Source organism: Moschus berezovskii, chromosome 14 (genome assembly GCF_049115385.1).
Source record: "Moschus berezovskii isolate FMDL1 chromosome 14, NW_MosBer_1.0, whole genome shotgun sequence".
Lineage (NCBI taxonomy): Eukaryota > Metazoa > Chordata > Mammalia > Artiodactyla > Moschidae > Moschus > Moschus berezovskii.
Window position 1 is genome coordinate 54,203,351 of NC_142473.1, and position 18,531 is coordinate 54,221,881.

General features: G+C 44.8%; 1 protein-coding gene across 1 annotated transcript; it reads right to left on the reverse strand.

Annotated features, from left to right (window-relative positions):
• Positions 1 to 15,185: 15,185 nt before the first annotated feature.
• OR51D1 (olfactory receptor family 51 subfamily D member 1) lies at positions 15,186 to 16,196 on the reverse strand. The gene has a single exon (XM_055422658.2). It carries the CDS (start codon positions 16,158 to 16,160, stop codon positions 15,186 to 15,188), a length of 975 nt encoding a protein of 324 aa, XP_055278633.1. The 5' UTR covers positions 16,161 to 16,196.
• Positions 16,197 to 18,531: the final 2,335 nt, after the last annotated feature.

Sequence of the window (18,531 nt, forward strand, 5' to 3'; positions counted from 1 at the left end):
CACTGTTTCCACTGTTTTTCCATCTATTTCCCATGAAGTGATGGGACCAGATGCCATGATCTTTGTTTTCTGAATGTTGAGCTTCAAGCCAACCTTTTCACTCTCCTCTTTCACTTTCCTCAAGAGGCTTTTTAGTTCCTCTTCACTTTCTGCCATAAGGGTAGTGTCATCCACATAATTGAGGTTATTGATATTTCTCCCAGCAATCTTGATTCCAGCTTGTGCTTCTTCCAGCCCAGAGTTCCTCATGGCATACTCTGCATATAAGTTAAATAAGCAAGGTGACAGTATACAGCGTTGACGTAATCCTTTTCCTATTTGGAACCAGTCTGTTGTTCCATGTACAGTTCTGACTGTTGCTTCCTGACCTGCATACAGGTTTCTCAAGAGGCAGGTCAGGTGGTCAGGTATTCCCACCTTTTTCAGAATTTTCCACAGTTTATTGTGATCCACACAGTCAAAGGCTTTGGCATAGTCAATAAAGCAGAAATAGATGTTTTTCTGGAACTCTCTTGCTTTTTCCATGATCCAGCGGATGTTGGCAATTTGATCTCTGGTGCCTCTGCCTTTTCTAAAACCTGCTTGAACATCTGGGAGTTCACAGTTCACATATTGCTGAAGCCTGGCTTGGAGAATTTTGAGCATGACTTTACGAGCGTGTGAGATGAGTGCAATTGTGCGGTAGTTTGAGCATTCATTGGCATTGCCTTTCTTTGGGATTGGAATGAAGACTGACCTTTTCCAGTCCTGTGGCCATTGCTGAGTTTTCCAAATTTGCTGGCATATTGAGTGCAGCACTTTCACAGCATCATCTTTCAAGATTTGAAAAAGCTCAACTGGAATTCCATCACCTCCACTAGCTTTGTTCGTAGTGATGCTTTCTAAGGCCCACTTGACTTCACATTCCAAGATGTCTGGCTCTAGGTCAGTGATCACGTTATCGTGACTATCTTGGTCGTGAAGATCTTTTTTGCACAGTTCTTCTGTGTATTCTTGCCACCTCTTCTTAATATCTTCTGCTTCTGTTAGGTCTATACCATTTCTGTCCTTTATTGAGCCCATCTTTGCATGAAATGTTCCTTTGGAATCTCTAATTTTCTTGAAGAGATCTCTTGTTTTTCCTATTCTGTTGTTTTCCTCTATTTCTTTGCATTGATGGCTGAGGAAGGCTTTCTTATCTCTCCTTGCTATTCTTTGGAACTCTGCATTCAGATGCTTATATCTTTCCTTTTCTCCTTTGCTTTTTGCTTCCCTTCTTTTCACAGCAATGTGTAAGGAAGGCCTCCTCAGACAGCCATTTTGCTTTTTTGCATTTCTTTTCCATGGGGATGGTCTTGGTCCCTGTCTCCTGTACAATGTCACGAACCTCCGTCCAGAGTTCATCAGGCACTCTATCTATCAGATCTAGTCCCTTAAATCTATTTCTCACTTCCACTGTATAATCATAAGGGATTTGATTTAGGTCATATCTGAATGGTCTAGTGGTTTTCCCTACTTTCTTCAATTTAAGTCTGAACTTGGAATAAGGAGTTCATGATCTGAGCCACAGTCAGCTCCTGATCTTGTTTTTGCTAACTGTATACAGCTTCTCCATCTTTGGCTGCAAAGAATATAATCAATCTGATTTCGGTAGGGTGGAGCAAAGCTCTGCCTTTCAGCATCCAGCCCTAATTTCTCTCTAACCACTCTTCCCAAGGCCCCTGTACTCCAGGCACATTGAAATACATACCATTTCATAAGTGTAGCATTGGTTTTTTGCCTCTGTGTCGATTTGTCTTTTTTTTTTTAACTTCTCTTTTGTTACTTTCCTCCTAAATCTCCCTCGTTTTCTTCCCACTGGGCAAAATTGCATCTTCCACATCCTGGTTTACTGTCTTTCTGCTATTCAATTTCCTGAACCTCTTTCCCCTTGATCCCCTTGGGTATAATTAAACGTTTCCTGTTCTGTGCTCCCAAAGAACTTGTTTAGGTCTCTTTTTATGCATTTGCCATACTGAACTAGAATTATTGCTATGTTTGTTTGTCACTAAATTTTTAATTCCTGAATGGCAGGGACCCAATCCTGTGTTTAGTTAATGTTAGTTGAAAATAAAAAAGAGTTTTATCACAAGAAGAATTCCTCAGTAAATGTCTAATGAGGGTAGCACAGCCAAGGGGATAAGAAAGACTGCCAACTGTCTAAACTATAGAGATTTCTGAGAAAAAATAAAAACTGGAAATTCATAGTAGGGAGTTCTAAGTTCAGAACAATAAATATTAGGCTCAAACAGAAAAGATCTTTCTCATTCAGGGATCCAGAGGTCATGAGAATGGATACATGGAGAACAGGTCAAGAGCAAAGCCTTGACTCTAAATAAATGCAAAATGGACATATGTAACTGGGAAGGGTTAAATCTGACTCCATACTGGATCTGCTTCTGTGACTTTAAATCTTATTTTGCCGATTTCGTTATTATGTGGTTTAGTCGATAAGTCGTGTCAGACTCTTGTGACCCTATGGACTGTACTGCCAGGTTCCTTTGTCCATAGCATTCTCCAGGCAAGAATATTGGAGTGGGTTGCTGTTTTCTTCTCCAAGGGATTTTCCCATCCCCTGTCCTTCTCCAGGGGATCTTCCCGACCCAGGGGTTACAGGCAGATTCTTTACCAACTGAGCTATGAGGGAAGCCCTTTTGTTATTATAGGCATTCATAATGGCCTGCCTGCCTCGGGGAGCCCTGCCTGCCCACCTCTGCCTGAGCCCTGGGCTATGGTCCCTTTGTTTGACTCACAGGCAGATAGCCTGACCCTGCCCACCTGTGAAAGACTGGGACATCCTTGAATTCTTTGTGTGGGAAATGGTGCCCTTTGTCTCTTGCTTACCAGCTTGGCTCAGAAATTCACATGTGGAGAGCCGGAATCGCAGATAGCTGTGGCATATTTGTTTATTGATATGACAGGAGATACTCCATTTCATACCACCAGACTCTTGAGAGTCCCTTATACTGCAAGGAGATCCAACCAGTCCATTCTAAAGGAGATTAATCCTGGATGTTCATTGGAGGGACTGATGCTAAAGCTGAAAATCCAATACTTTGGCCACCTCATGCGACGAGTTGACTCACTGGAAAAGACTCTGATGCTGGGAAAGGTTGGGGGTGGGAGGAGAAGGGGACGATGGAGAATGAGATGGCTGGATGGCATCACCGACTCTGTGGACATGAGTTTGAGTGTACTCCGGGAGTTGGTGATGGACAGGGAGGCCTGGCGTGCTATGATTCATGGGGTCGCAGAGAGTCGGACACGACTGAGCGACTGAACTGAACTGAACTGAACTGAAGTGAAATTAACACGTCCCTCTGCCCAAGGTTTGCCATTCTAGGAGACATTTGCAAGGATTAAATGGTCTTTTACTTTGTTTCCTCACCTCCCCCATCTCTGATCCATAAAAGAACCTAGCATCTAAGCCCTGGCATCCAAAACAATACGATTATTTTGAGACACTAGTCTGCCATTTTGTCAGTCAGCCAGCTTTCCAAAGTCATATCACTTGCCTCAATACCTCATCTCCCAGATTTATTGGCCTATTGTGTGGTGAGCAGAATGAGCTTGGACTCGGTGACACATGCAGCACAGTTTGTACCTGAGAGAGAGGGTGACCAAGGATCCCTGACCTGGAGATGTCAGCAAAAAGGCTCTGGTGCTCCAGAGGGTCAGATATCAATACCATCCAGAAACTTCACATGGACAGACAATGCAAAACTGGGCAGTCCCCAGGATAAAGATGCGCTGCCTTAGGAAATATCCTGAGAAGAAATTATGGGTTGGCACATTCAATCCTGTTACATAGAGGGTAAACTGATGTGTTGAGTGGAGCGCTGGGACTATAAATGCAAGTCCTGGGTCCAAGTAAATGCAGCAGATGATAATAACCTCACTGTGCTGTTGCAAAATCGAGGTCAAGAATGTCAAAAGACATCATAAAACAGCATCACAGTGTACAAAGTGCTTTTTTTTTCATGTTTACTTAAAAATGGGGAATAAGGGCTCTGAAAATGTCTGAGGTTTCCAAAAACTTTTTATCACCCCCTCCCATTTGTCATCTTAATTTCCACTTTACCTCAAGCACATCCTCATAGACACATGCATACTAACTAGCAGCCAATCTCTCACAAAGGCAAAGACTGAGAACTGAGATGGAGACACCAGAAATCAGAGAGGATTTAGCTGGCCCAGAGGAGAGGTGCCTCGACAGCATAAAGTGGACAGCTATCTGAGGTAAAATCGGGCTGGACCTCAGATGGCGGCTGCAGGAGAGAAATGAAGGACTGGAGGGGGAGCCAACCCAATGACCCAGGCATCACCCTTCAGACTGCTCAGCCCTGAGGCACCCCAGTCTCCCACAGTCCTGCCAGCTGACTGCCAGCCTGAGCAGCTGTTAGTAATTGGAACCACGGCACACACTCAGATAACATTTGGAAGCTCTGAAGGAAATTGGAGATAAATCACTCTATTTTGAAAACAGAACATAATCAAGGAAAAATAAACAAAGAAAGGGTCTTTTACTTTTTTAGAAAGCCTACACTGCCTTAAACCCCCAGGGGATAGCTCTATGCTTGAGATTTTCTCTGAGAAGTCACACCATTTTAACAAGTCTCGGGAATGTTTCTTGGAGAACTGTGAAAATAAATCTTAGCCCTTTCTTGAGGACAGGGCATTAGAGCCTCCAGTGAGGTGGAGTAGAAATCTTTGTTGAGGCTTTCAATCCTCCACACTCCTTCCCCCTGGCCTCCAGGACTCTGTCCCTCAGTGCCAGCTCAGCCCCCATCCCAGACCATCCTCAGATTCTTCCCCAAAGTCTCTAAATTCCATGTCAGAGAAGCATGGAAAAGTGGTCAGGGATACACTATCCAAGAGAATAACGAGATCACTGCCAGCATTGATTCTATTGTTTTTATGATTAAAACAAAAGTCACGGACCCCCTACAAAATGCCAGATCCTGCCTGTATAGAGATTATTTAACCCAGGAACAATTATCCATAATAAGACTTTTATGTATCATGTCTACATTATAGGTGAGAAAACTGAAGGCCCCCCCAAAAAAGTTAAATATTCCCAGGGTTTAATAGTTGACTGGTAAAACAGAAATTTGACCTAGACTGTTCAACTCCAACACCTGTATGTTTTCCCCTTTAACTGTCTTTAATAGTGTTGCACCTTCTGAAAGCTAATCAAATCTGCCCCAGAGGCAAAGTAGAAAAGGGGCTTGGCAAGTAGAACACCTGGCCCAGTTAGATCCTTGGAAGAGAAACCAAGAGGGCAGTAAAGAGGACCCTCCTGGACTGGGACTTAGGCACTTCCCGCCTTTCAGTCCCAATTCTTCTGGCTGTGACTTGGGCAGAGCCCACAGTGGAAAGTAAAAATCTTTACCCTCTATTGAGTTCTTTCTTCTCATTCAATACAGGCCTCTCATCAAGCTGTCAAGCAGACATCATTAATCCCATTTTGCATACAAGGATATTGAGGCTTAATCATAGCTCTCAGCATCATATCCATGTGCTTTCCAATATGCCAAGCTACTGCCCTGCCTCTCTCCCAGTCTCCTTTTGAATGATTTTTAAGGATTATTTCAAGGTTAATCTCCAAGGAATCCAAAATTTAAAAAACCCATTAATCCAAAGGGCTTCTCTAGGACTCAGGACACCTGACCAGCTGTCCCCACTTGGGTTCAGTGGGGAAGGGCGAAAAGAAGGGAATGGAAGAGGGGGTTTGTGATCACTGCTCTTACCTTGGCTACACACACAGAATGTTCTGTGCCTAGAACAGTGGAGTAGGGGCCTCTGGTGCCCCTGCCAGCATCTGTGGGAACATCTGGAAGAAAATGTTCTTGGAGGGAAGCCCAGGAATACCTGGGAACCTCTGACTGTTACTGCCAGGCCATAGAGGGAAGGCAGTCCTCAGGGGTGATGCTGTGACTGGGAGGACTACCAGTGCTCATCACCCAATTCATGGAGAGGGCACCTTCTCTTCATACTCTATAAGGGTATGATTCATGCATGCTAAGTCACTCAGTCATGTCCAACTCTTTACGACCCCATGGACTATAGCCCACCAGGCTCCTCTGTCCATGGGATTCACCAGGCAAGTATACTGAAGGGGGTTGCCATGCCCTCCTCCAGGGGATCTTCCCAACCCAGGGATCGAACCTGTGTCTCCTATATTGCAGGCATATTCTTTACCGCTGAGCCACCGAGGAAGACCCTAGAAGAGTACCACATCCACCCAAGTCATCCGCATTATCTGCCCCTCATACCTTGCTTGTATTTTATAATGCAGATGAACCCTTACAGGGCCTTGGTCATTCTTTTTAGAATGGCCACAAAGAGACTAGAAAGATGAGAGAGTACAATTTCTGACTCACAAAAGGCAGAGTGAGGCTCCCATAACCACTCTCCCTCCCATCCCCATTCTCCTCACTCAATCCAGTCTGTCCCTCCAAAATCAACCCCAGTCAGAGCTCCAAGGGTTCATGGCCCTGCCCCTCCACTTCCCAAGTAGGACCAGAGCCAATAAGGTTCCCACACACCTTCACATTTTGATCCTTATCAGAGACCTTCCGAGCTTCTTTGACTATCGTCTATATGCAGGAGAACAGCCTGAACTCGGTCTTTGATTAATATACATTTTTTTTGGTTTTTTCAAATATCAGACTATGCCAGACTAAGCACCAGAGATACTAAAACACAGAGTAAACAGGTCATGTTTCAGCCTTCCAGGGGTGGGGGCGGGGGGGAGAAACTGAGACAAATATGCAGCTATTAAAACATGCTGTGATAAATGCTAAGGCAGGGGTAAGTACAAGCGGCTCAGAACAAAGCAAACAAGAGTTCACCAACTTGTCAGGCTCTGAGGAGGTGACCTCTGAGCCAAGACTTGCAGGGCCAGTCACAGTTAGCAGGTTTGGGGACATGGAGCCAGCAGCATTCATTTAGATGACGAAACACATCAAGTACCTACAATGTGCCCAAAACAGTGGATACAACCGAAAAGATCAGTGCTTCTATGGAGCTCAAGCACTAGGAGAGCCATAATAGAAAAGAAACAAATAAGCAAGAACCTTTCATATAAAGGTAAGTGCCCTGAAGATAAGACAGAGTGATGAGACAGAAAAGGACAGGGGCACAACAACCCTATTTGAGACAGGGGGTCAGTGAAGGCTTCTCTGAGGTGGTGACATACCAACTGAGAGACGTGTGAAGAGAAAACACTGGCCATTTTAAGATCGAGGCAAAGAGAGTTCCAGGCAGAGGAGACAAGAGAAAAAGCTCTTCTGCTGTGGGGATTCACAGGCGGAAGAAGGTCAAGGTGGCCAGAATATCAAGAGCATAGGAGAGTTGTAGGAGATGAGGTCAGAGAGGAGAGGAGGCGACAGGTCATGCAGGGACTTGCAGGACGTGGCCTGGAGCTTTGATTTAATTCTGAGTGACTTGGGGCGAATTAAGCAATAGACTTGATCTAATTTGTTTTCAGAAGCGCATTCTACAAGTGCAAAGACCCAGAGAGAACGAGAACACACCCTGTTTGAAAAGCTGCAAGTGGCTCAGTGTGTGTGCATATGTGTGTGTGGGCGGGGGCGGGGGGGGGGGGGCGGAATAGGGGAGGGGGCACCTAAAGAGTGCAAGGCAGGAGAAGTCACAGCGTGGACACAAAATCCAGTTTTTTGAGTGGGCTGAAGACTGAACCCTGATCCTAGATGTGGACTGGGTCAGGATCAGAACCCCAGGAATTGTGCTAAGTTCTAGACTCAGCACAGCCTGACTCCTGATGTAAAGTACAACATGAGCCCAGACCGCATTCAGAGCCCACACCCCACACAGGGCTATAATCTGACCCCTGATCGTAAACTGAGCTTCAACCACACCAAAAACCTGGGCGCAACCAGCCCTGTTCACACACCAAACCCCAGTCCAACTCTAGCGTGGCCCCAGCCCCGTCTGTTCTTGGCCCCACCACCTTCATTTAGCCCCATCCCCACCAGGCTCGAGATGGGCGCCCAAGTAAACTGATCACAGGAAAATGTCTTAAAAACTGCAAAAGAAGCATCCAGCACCAACCACGTTCCCTTCACCACATGAGCACAGAAATTGCTGAGGCAGTCTGTCCTTTGAGTCCAGGGCCTCCTTCACATCCCCAGCCCCACTCCCTACTTCTGGTTCTCCCTGGCCTGGCCTCTCACTCACTTAGCAGGTCTAATGAGGGACCCCTAGCTGCAGGAGACCCACACCCCCGGAGTCACCTCCAGCCTCCCACACTCACCTCAATTGCACTGAAGGAACGAGTGCCCTTCTCTCCAGGACTCCTCCAGCAGTGATCTGGCAGGCTGCACTGTAGTCCCGCCCTCTCAGTCTCCGCCCCCTCCCTCGTCAGGCTTATTTATTCTGTCATATCTCCTCCCCTCTTTTGGCTTCTCCCTGCTGGGGGTAGGGCACTGCCCAGAGGGTCTATCCTCAGATACCCCTCATAGCCAGCTGTGGGACTAATGTCCTGAGAAGGTATGCTTGGGGTATGGGGAAGGAGGGGTAGTGGGTAAGGGGTCTCTAGAGTCCTCCCCAGATGGGCCTTGTGCCATTGGAGTATTTCTGCCAGCTCCCAATGTGAAGTTAGGGTGAATGAGTACAGAGAGTCTAAAGAAACTCATGTGTGTGGCCATGGTCTCTGGGAGAGGCTTTCTCCAAATTTCCCCCAGCCTCATCAAACTCAACCAGAGGAAAAGCAGGATATGCTTTCACGGAGACCCCATGATTAGGGCCAACTCATCACCTTCCTGAAGCTTTCTCTGGCCTCCACCTTCCTTCCAAGGGTGGTGCCCGCTCGGTCCTTGCTGGGCCTGCATCCCAGTGGACCCGTCTGCCTTTCCCAAAAGCTATCGGGCTGCGTCTTCTTTATCCCCCAGGTTCTAGGGCCCGTCTCTAGCTAATACATAACAGGGATCCCTGGGGACCATGCCTCTGCCTTCTATTCCCTGGCCTTGAACTTCTTGTTGAGAAAGGAGGATGTGGTTTCCTTAGCCCTCCCCTACCTCCAGCTCCAGCCATATAAGACCAGTGCCATCTGGTTTCTCTCTTAAGGGCAAAAATAGTGAGAGAACATTTTAGAGGGTTAGAGATCAGTGGGAATGAGAAACTAAGTATGTTACATATTTAAATAATTTTTAATAAATCTATTAATAAAGCAAAGTGAATTTTCATTGGTTTCTCCTTGTGTTTTTACTGATCAATTTCACAACTGCAAGTTTTAAATTCACAACACAGGGCATGCTGATATAAGCTATGAAAAATTCAGTTCAGTTCAGTCGCTCAGTTGTGTCCGACTCTTTGTAACCCCATGAATCACAGCACGTCAGGCCTCCCTGTCTATCACCAACTCCCAGAGTTCACTGAAACCCACGTCCATCGAGTCAGTGATGCCATCCAGCCATCTCATTCTCTGTCGTCACTTTCTCCTCCTGCCCCCAATCCCTCCCAGCATCAGACTCTTTTCCAGTGAGTCAACTCGTCACATGAGGTGGCCAAAGTATTGGAATTTCAGCTTTAGCATCAGGCCTTCCAATGAACACCCAGGACTGATCTCCTTTAGAATGGACTGGTTGGATCTCCTTGCAGTCCAAGGGGCTCTCAAGAGTCTTCTCCAACACCACAGTTCAAAAGCATTAATTCTTTGGCAATCAGCTTTCTTCACAGTCCAACTCTCACATCCATACATGACCACGGGAAAAACCACAGCCTTGACTAGACGGACCTTTGTTGGCAAAGTAATGTCTCTGCTTTTTAATATGCTATCTAGGTTGGTCAAAACTTTCCTTCCAAGGAGCAAGCATCTTTTAATTTCATGGCTGCAATCAGCATCGGCAGTGATTTTGGAGTCCAAAAAAATAGTCTGACACTGTTTCCACTGTTTCTCCATCTATTTCCCATGAAGTAATAGGACCAGATGCCATGATCTTAGTTTTCTGGATGTTGAGCTTTAAGCCAACTTTTTCACTCTCCTCTTTCACTTTCCTCAAGAGGCTCTTTAGTTCCTCTTCACTTTCTGCCATAAGGGTGGTGTCATCTGCATACCTAAGGTTATGGATATTTCTCCTGGCAATCTTGATTCCAGCTTGTGTCTTCCACCCCAGCGTTCCTCATGATGTATTCTGCATATAAGTTAAATAAGCAGGGTGACAATATACAGCCTTGACGTACTCTTTTTCCTATTTGGAACCAGTCTGTTGTTCCATGTCCAGTTCTAACTGTTGCTTCCTGACCTGCATACAGGTTTATCAAGAGGCAGGTCAGGTGGTCTGGTATTCCCAACTCTTTCAGAATTTTCCACAGTTTATTGTGACCCACACAGTCAAAGGCTTATTAGACAATGTCAAATCAGACAATTCCAACTCAGACCATATTAAAACTAGTGATTACAAGATCTCCAGGTACCTGTAAACCTGCAGCCTGTCACTCACTGCCATCGCCCTGGAGCCATCTCTGCTGCTTCCCTCAAACTCCCATAGACTGAAAGGGTGTGAAAGACACCCCAGGGACTTCTACTTCTGGCCAAGAGAGAATAACATGAGGTAACATCCCACCTGAAGGAACCTAAAATAGACCAGTTCAGTTCAGTTCAGTCACTCAGTCGTGTCCGACTCTTTGCGACCCCATGAATCACAGCATGCCAGGCCTCCCTGTCCATCACCAACTCCCGGAGTTCACTCAAACTCATGTCCATCGAGTCGGTGATGCCATCCAGACATCTCATTCTCTGTCGTCCCCGTCTCCTCCCACCCCCAATCCCTCCCAGCATCAGACTATTTTCCAGTGAGTCAACTCGTCGCATGAGGTGGCCAAAGTATTGCAGTTTCAGCTTTAGCATCAGTCCTTCCAATGAACACCAAGGATTGATCTCCTTCAGAATGGACTGGTTGGATCTCCTTTCAGTACAAGGGACTCTCAAGAGTCTTCTCCAACACCACAGTTCAAAAGCATCAATTCTTCGGCGATCAGCTTTCTTCGCAGTCCAACTCTCACATCCATACATGACCACGAGAAAAACCATAGCCTTGACTAGACGGACCTTTGTTGGCAAAGTAATGTCTCTGCTTTTTAATATGCTATCTAGGTTGGTCATAACTTTCCTTCCAAGGAGTAAGCGTCTTTTAATTTCCTGGCTACAATCAGCATCTGCAGTGATTTTGGAGCCCAAAAAAATAAAGTCTGACACTGTTTCCACTGTTTCCCCATCTATTTCCCATGAAGTGATGGGACCAGATGCCATGCCATGTGGGGCCACCCAAGACGGACGGGTCATGGTGGAGAGGTCTGATAGAATGTGGTCCACTGGAGAAGGGAATGGCAAACCACTTCAGTATGTTTTCCTTGAGAACCGCATGAACAGTAAAATAGACAGCATACATTAAAAAAAAGTTTGCAAGATACTAGATATCAGGCAATGAAGGACAGTGAGCCCTGAGGCATGGGAAACAAATGGAATGAACCTGGGGTTTCCCCAGCTTACTGCCTTGAGAGGTTCCCTGCTGCAGTCCAGGGAAGGAGAATGCAGAGTCCAGAGGACATCTTAAGTTAAAGATGGAGAGCTGATAGTCCTGGAAGTCCCAGCTAGCTAGAATTTGAAGACCAGGTATCGGAGGTGAGAGATCTATATATAGAGAGAGAGAACTCTAGAGACATGTAGCGGTTCCTCTGCAAGAATCCAGCTGAGTACTGAGCCCACACGTATGTGATCAAGCTACTTAAGACTGGGGACAGAGCCACCTGGAAAAATTAGAGATGGCCTCCCCACCCAGGGTTCACATAGGGTCACATATAGTGACTATTCCCACCTGCCAGATTGGAGAACTTCAAGATTCACAGGGCATTGAGTAGAGAATACAGAAGGATCCTGCCTCTGTAGTGGGGAATAATTAACGAAATATTATCTGCAGTATCATGTGAATTTTAGACCATAATTGATCATTAATGGGTGGGGAAAGTACTTTGTTGACTTTATAAAATAGTACCAGTCAAACTAAGGACTATAATTTATAGAGACAGGAATAAGAGATGAGTGTGGATGGGGGTTGGAGGGGGTTTAGAGAGGGATAAGTGAATTTGGTTTATCTTAAGTAAGTAAACCAGAACCCACTCAGGCTCTCCTTGTCTCTGAGAGGTCCCAGACAGACAGCCATTGAGCATCCAGTATGTCAGCCCTGGAGACAGAGAAGCCTAGTCCTCATCCTCAAGGGAGACAGACAACTATGTATAAGGATATTTCAGTTCTGTGATGGAAGATAAACATACAGCTATCATAAAACTATTTAAGCTCTATGACAGAGGGATAAACATCCAGTTGGAAAAGAAAGCTTTAAAGTTTATGATCAAGGGAAACAGAGTCTGTGGGAGCCTCGGGGAAGCCCTTAATGTAGTCTGGCACTTAGCCAAGTTTTCAAACCAGTGACAATTACCCCAGTCACCACCATTTATCAAAATAAAGAGATTCTAGAAGACTCCAAGATTTCCCAAGATCTCCTGAGAAAGAAGGCCACGAGTTAATCTAAAACCAGAGACACCGTAACTTGGATAAGAGACTAGTTTCTGCCCTTGGCACAGCAGGGCCTTATGAAAGGTGAAGTCTCTGTTTGAATATTCCCTAAAATGGAATAACTATACTTCATTTAATCAGTTTTATTATTTAAAACCATTTCCACCAACGTGTATCGATCACTGTCTATTTTCCATGTGTTTTCACATCTGTTATTCTACTTAACCCCACAATCACCCAACAGGAGGTACATTATATTTCCTTTTTTACAGCACTTACAATTTCCAAAATTACTGAGGTGCAGTAGGCTAAGCAATGAGCCCAAATATTAAAGCTAGTGATCCTAACCTCTATTGACTCTAATCCCCACCCCACAATGTCTTTTTCTGATACAGCTATCAACCATGTTTAAAGGAACTTCTTGGCAAGGTTGTGCCTTCTTTGAATTTCATTTGTAAATTTGAACATCACTTGTAAATCAGACACCAGCATGGGAAAAATAAATGTCAACTTGTCTGAAGCTCTGTGAAAACAATTTATTATGAGATAGTAAATAATAATGTTTTCATTAATAACAGTAAATCAGGATGGCCACACAAGGCCAAACTGGTGTTGCACTGCACAATACAGGAGCACCATTCACATGGACCATGATGTGGATATTGTTTCTTAAAGCTGCACAATAAGACAACCATGAATACGATCATTTCTTGCATGTTTACACTTTTCAGTTTACATAGGAGGTTCGCAGGATTTAAGCTTTACAGCATCACTGCCATTGTAGCTTCATTCTTCAGAATAGGAAATGAGATCCAGAGAGGTTTTACAGCATGCCATTTTATGATATTTCGAGGATTTTAACCTTATAAGTCTTACTTCAGTATTCTTTCATCTCCCTCAAATGAACCCACATTATTTTCTACCTATAATTCTTCACTGTGAACATTTTTGACCTAACAGCTTCCAAGTTCATTATGGCACATTCTTGTGCCTTATAATCCCCACCCATTGAACAAATGAGTGCAATATGCCTTAAAACATAGTAATCACAAACAATACATACATACACACATTTGTAAACACATACCCTTCAGGTATTATATTCCATCTATATATGACTAAAGACATACATATTACACAAAAGGATTTCATACCACAAATACTTTGCATCACAGGCATACACCCAAAGATAAACAAGCCAAAAGACACAGTCATCCCAACACTACATATTCCACACACTTATATGTATTATATAGTCTACATTGTTACAAATACGCAACATTCTACATTCTACACCCTACCATTTATATATTATTAATACAGTCTATATTTTATATATTACATTCTACATTTACATATTACAAATATGAGGAAAAGAGGAAGCATCTATTCTCATTAGATACACATGCTCTCCAACCATTCTCACATAGATGCATATCATATACCGACTAACAAAGGTCACAGAAACACAATAAATGTGGAATTATAGACATTATTCATGAAATATTATACATGACAGGACACAGAAGCCAGGCAGACCAGCTGGCACATATTCTGTGTACTCACAGACACACACAGGCTAAAATCACATATAGCCACACAAACATACCTACATACTTACAGCTACAAACACGATAAACATCACCCTTATGGAAAAATAATCCACAGAGATGACATTGGCAGATTCCACATAAATACACCCCCATATATATAGAAACATAAACACTTCATGGGAGCTGTCTCTTTGCTTACTACCATCTCTCTCCCCTCTCTTCAATCACCATCACACAAATACCTTTATTAACCCCTAAAAGTGACTGTGTTGCCTCTTTGGGATCCAAGAAAGAAGTTATAGCTAACACATATTCACTGTGCGGATACATGGGAGCAAAATAATAAAAATCATACATCAAGACTGGAATGAATCATGATGTGTATCATTTACAGCCTTTGCATATCAAAATTACAGGCATTTTCTAGTTGGGGGAGAGAAATAAGGCAAGGTCACCATAGGAAGGGAGTGTAGGGTGATCACTATCCAGCACGTCCTGTCAAAACTGGTTCTTCTGAAGTGACCCATTTCTAGAGATAGAAATTGAAGGTCTACTTAGATAACTTGGAGCAGAGAGCCCAGTGGGTTGGATGATCCAATCACCAAGACGTCCAACAGGACCTGAACCCTGCCATCTTTGGTAGGGACTAAGGAAGAAAGCTGATCACTGAAGAATGATGCTTTTGAACTGTGGTGTTGGAGAAGGCTCTTGAGAGTCCCTTGGACTGACAGGAGATCCAACCAGTCCATTCTAAAGGAGATCAGTCCTGGGTGTTCATTGGAAGGACTGATGCTAAAGCTGAAGCTCCAATACTTTGGCCACCTCATGTGACAATTGACTCACTGGAAAAGACTCTGATGCTGGGAGGGATTGGGGGCAGGAGGAGAAGTGGATGACAGAGAATGAGATGGCTGGATGGTATCACTGACTCGATGGACGTGAGTTTGAGCAAACTCCGGGAGTTGGTGATGGACAGGGAGTTCTGGCATGCTGTGATTCATGGGGTCGCAAAGAGTCAGACAAGCCTGAGCAACTGAACTGAACTGAACTGAAGGACACTGGGGAGGAAATCCTGCTCACCTGCCATTCTGTGAGAATATATGGAAGACCCGGGAACGAATCTCCTTGGTTTTGGCTCCATAGACTACAGGGTTAACCACAGGCGGTAGCAGTAGATAGACATTAGCCATGACCACATGGAGCAGGGAAGTGGGGCCCTTCAGCCTGTGCACCACGGAAAGCCCAATGAGTGGCACATAGAAGACCAGCACGGCACAGAGATGGGAGATGCAGGTGCTGAAAGCCTTGAGCGCTGCCCCCTGAGAGGACAGCTCCCACACAGCCCTCAGGATGAGGACATAGGAGAAGCCAATGAAGAGGGAATCGACGCCCATGACCGAGAGGATGATAAAGAGCCCGTACACCACATTGACCCTGGTGTCAGTACAGGACAGCTTCATAATATCTTGGTGCAGACAGAAGGAGTGTGTGACAGTGCGCTTTCGGCAGTACGACAGCCGCTTCAGGATGAAGGGCAGAGGGAAGAAGAGTACAAACCCTCTGGTCAGGGCAGCTAGTCCAATTTTGGCAACCATAGGCCCTGTGAGTACAGAAGCATGCCGCAGTGGGTGGCAGATGGCCACAAAGCGGTCAAATGCCATGGCGAGCAGGACAGCTGACTCCATGGCTGACAGAGCATGGATAAGGAACATCTGGGCCAGACAGGCATTGAACTCGATCTCCTGGACACCTGTCAGGAAGAGGCTGACCATCTTGGGCATGGTGACGGAGGAGAGAACTAGGTCAATGGTGGAAAGCATGGCCAGGAAGAGGTACATGGGCTCATGCAGGTGCCTTTCCACGCGGATGATGAGGATGATAGCCAGGTTGCCCAGGGTGGCCAAGGCATACATACAACACAGGGGGAAAGCCAGCCAAAAGTGGGTGTTAGGTCCCAGACCAGGGATGCCCACCAGCAGGAAGTATGCTGGGTGGACCAGAGTTCCATTTGGCACAGTCATGGCAGGAACCAAGAGCCAAGGTTTCTGCATCCCAAGTCCGAAGTCTATGAAAGGGAAGAGGAGAAATATTACTCAGTCATGGTTCAGAGGAGAGAGGGGACTTAGGAAACGGCACTGAAACAGGGCAGCAAACAGAATGACTAAGTACTCCTGTTAATTGCAAAACTTCAGTCTCATTCTGCTTTAATTCGTTTTTTTTTTTACATTTTTAAAAGACCTTTTATTTTGTTTTGGGGGTACAGCTGATTAACAATGCTGTCACAATTTTAGATGAGCAGTGAAGGAACTCGGCTGTACATACACATGTAACTGTCCTACCTTATATTTAAAGGACTAGTTCTGATAGAGTGCCTGATGAACTATGGACAGAGGTTCGTGACATTGTACAGGAGACAGGGATCAAGACCATCCCCAAAAAAAAGAAATGCAAAAAGCAAAATGGCTGTCTGAGGAGGCCCCTGTGAAAGGGAGAAGCGAAAAGCAAAAGAGAAAAGGAAAGATATAAGCATCTGAATGCAGAGTTCCAAAGAAAAGCAAGGAGAGATAAGAAAGCCTTCCTCAGTCATCGATGCAAAGAAACAGAGGAAAACAATAGAATGGGAAAGACTTGAGATCTCTTCAAGAAAATTAGAGATACCAAGGGAACATTTTATGCAAAGACAGGCTCAATAAAGGACAGAAGTGGTAGGAACCTAACAGAAGCAGAAGATATTAAGAAGAGGTGGCAAGAATACACCGAAGAACTGTACAAAAAAGATATTCACAACCCAGATAATTACGATGATGTGATCACTCACCTAGAGCCAGACATCCTGGAATGTGAAGTGAAGTGGGCCTTAGGAAGCATCACTACAAACAAAGCTAGTGGATGGAATTCCAGTTGAGCTATTTCAAATCCTAAAAGATGATGCTATGAAAGTGCTGCACTCAATATGCCAGCAAATTTGGAAAACTCAGCAGTGGCCACAGGACCGGAAAAGGTCTATTTTCATTCCAATCCCAAAGAAAGGCAATGTCAAAGAATGCTCAGACTACCACACAATTGCACTCATCTCACATGCTAGTAAAGTCATGCTCAAAATTCTCTAAGCCAGGCTTCAGCAGTACACGAACCGTGAACTTTCAGATGTGGAAGCTGGTTTTAGAAAAGGCAGAGGAACCAGAGATCAAATTTTCCAACAACTGCTGGATCATCGAAAAAGCAAGAGAGTTCCAGAAAAACATCTATTTCTGCTTTATTGACTATGCCAAAGCCCTTGACTGTGTAGATCACAATAAACTGTGGAAAATTCTGAAAAGAGATGGGAATACCAGACCACCTCACCTGCCTCTTCAGAAACCTGTATACAAGTCAGGAAGCAACAGTTAGAACTGGACATGAACAACAGACTGGTTCCAAATAGGAAAAGGAGTGCGTCAAGGCTGTATATTGTCACCCTGCTTATTTAACTTATATGCAGAGTACATCATGAGGAACGCTGGGCTGGAAGAAGCAGAAGCTGGAATCAAGATTGCCAGGAGAAATATCAATAACCTCAGATATGCAGATGACACCACCCTTATGGCAGAAAGTGAAGAAGAACTAAAGAGCCTCTTGTTGAAAGTGAAAGAGGAGAGTGAAAAAGTTGGCTTAAAGCTCAACATTCAGAAAACTAAGATCATGGCATACAGTCCCATCACTTCATGGCAAATAAATGGGGAAACAGAGGATGACTTTATTTTTCTGGGCTCCAAAATCACTGCAGATGGTGATTGCAGCCATGAAATTAAAAGACGCTTACTCCTTGGAAGGAAAGTTATGACCAATCTTAACAGCATATCAAAAAGCAGAGACATTACTTTGTAAACAAAAGTCCATCTAGTCAAAGCTGTGGTTTTTCCATTAGTCATGTATGGATGTGAGAGTTGGACTATAAAAAAGCTGAGCACCGAAGAATTGATGCTTTTGAACTATGGTGTTGGAGAAGACTCTTGAGAGTCCCTTGGACTGCAAGACAATCCGACCAATCCATCCTAAAGGAGTTCAGTCCTGGGTGTTCATTGGGAGGATTGATGTTGAAGCTAAAACTCCAATAGTTTGCCCACCTGATGTGAAAAGCTGACTCATTTGAAAAGACCCTGATGCTGGAAAAGACTGAGGGCAGGAGGAGAAGGGGACGACAGAGGATAAGATGGTTGGACGGCATCACCGACTCTATGGACCTGGGTTTGGGTGGACTCCAGGAGTTGGTGATGGACAGGGAGGCCTGGCGTGCTGCAGTGCAAGAGCTGGACACAATGACTAAGCAACTGAACTGAACTGAACTGTCCTCCCTTAAACTCCCCTCCCATTCAGGCTGCCACATAACATTATCTGCTCTAGTTCGTCATAGATGTACCTCCCGGGGGTCCCGGGAGATTA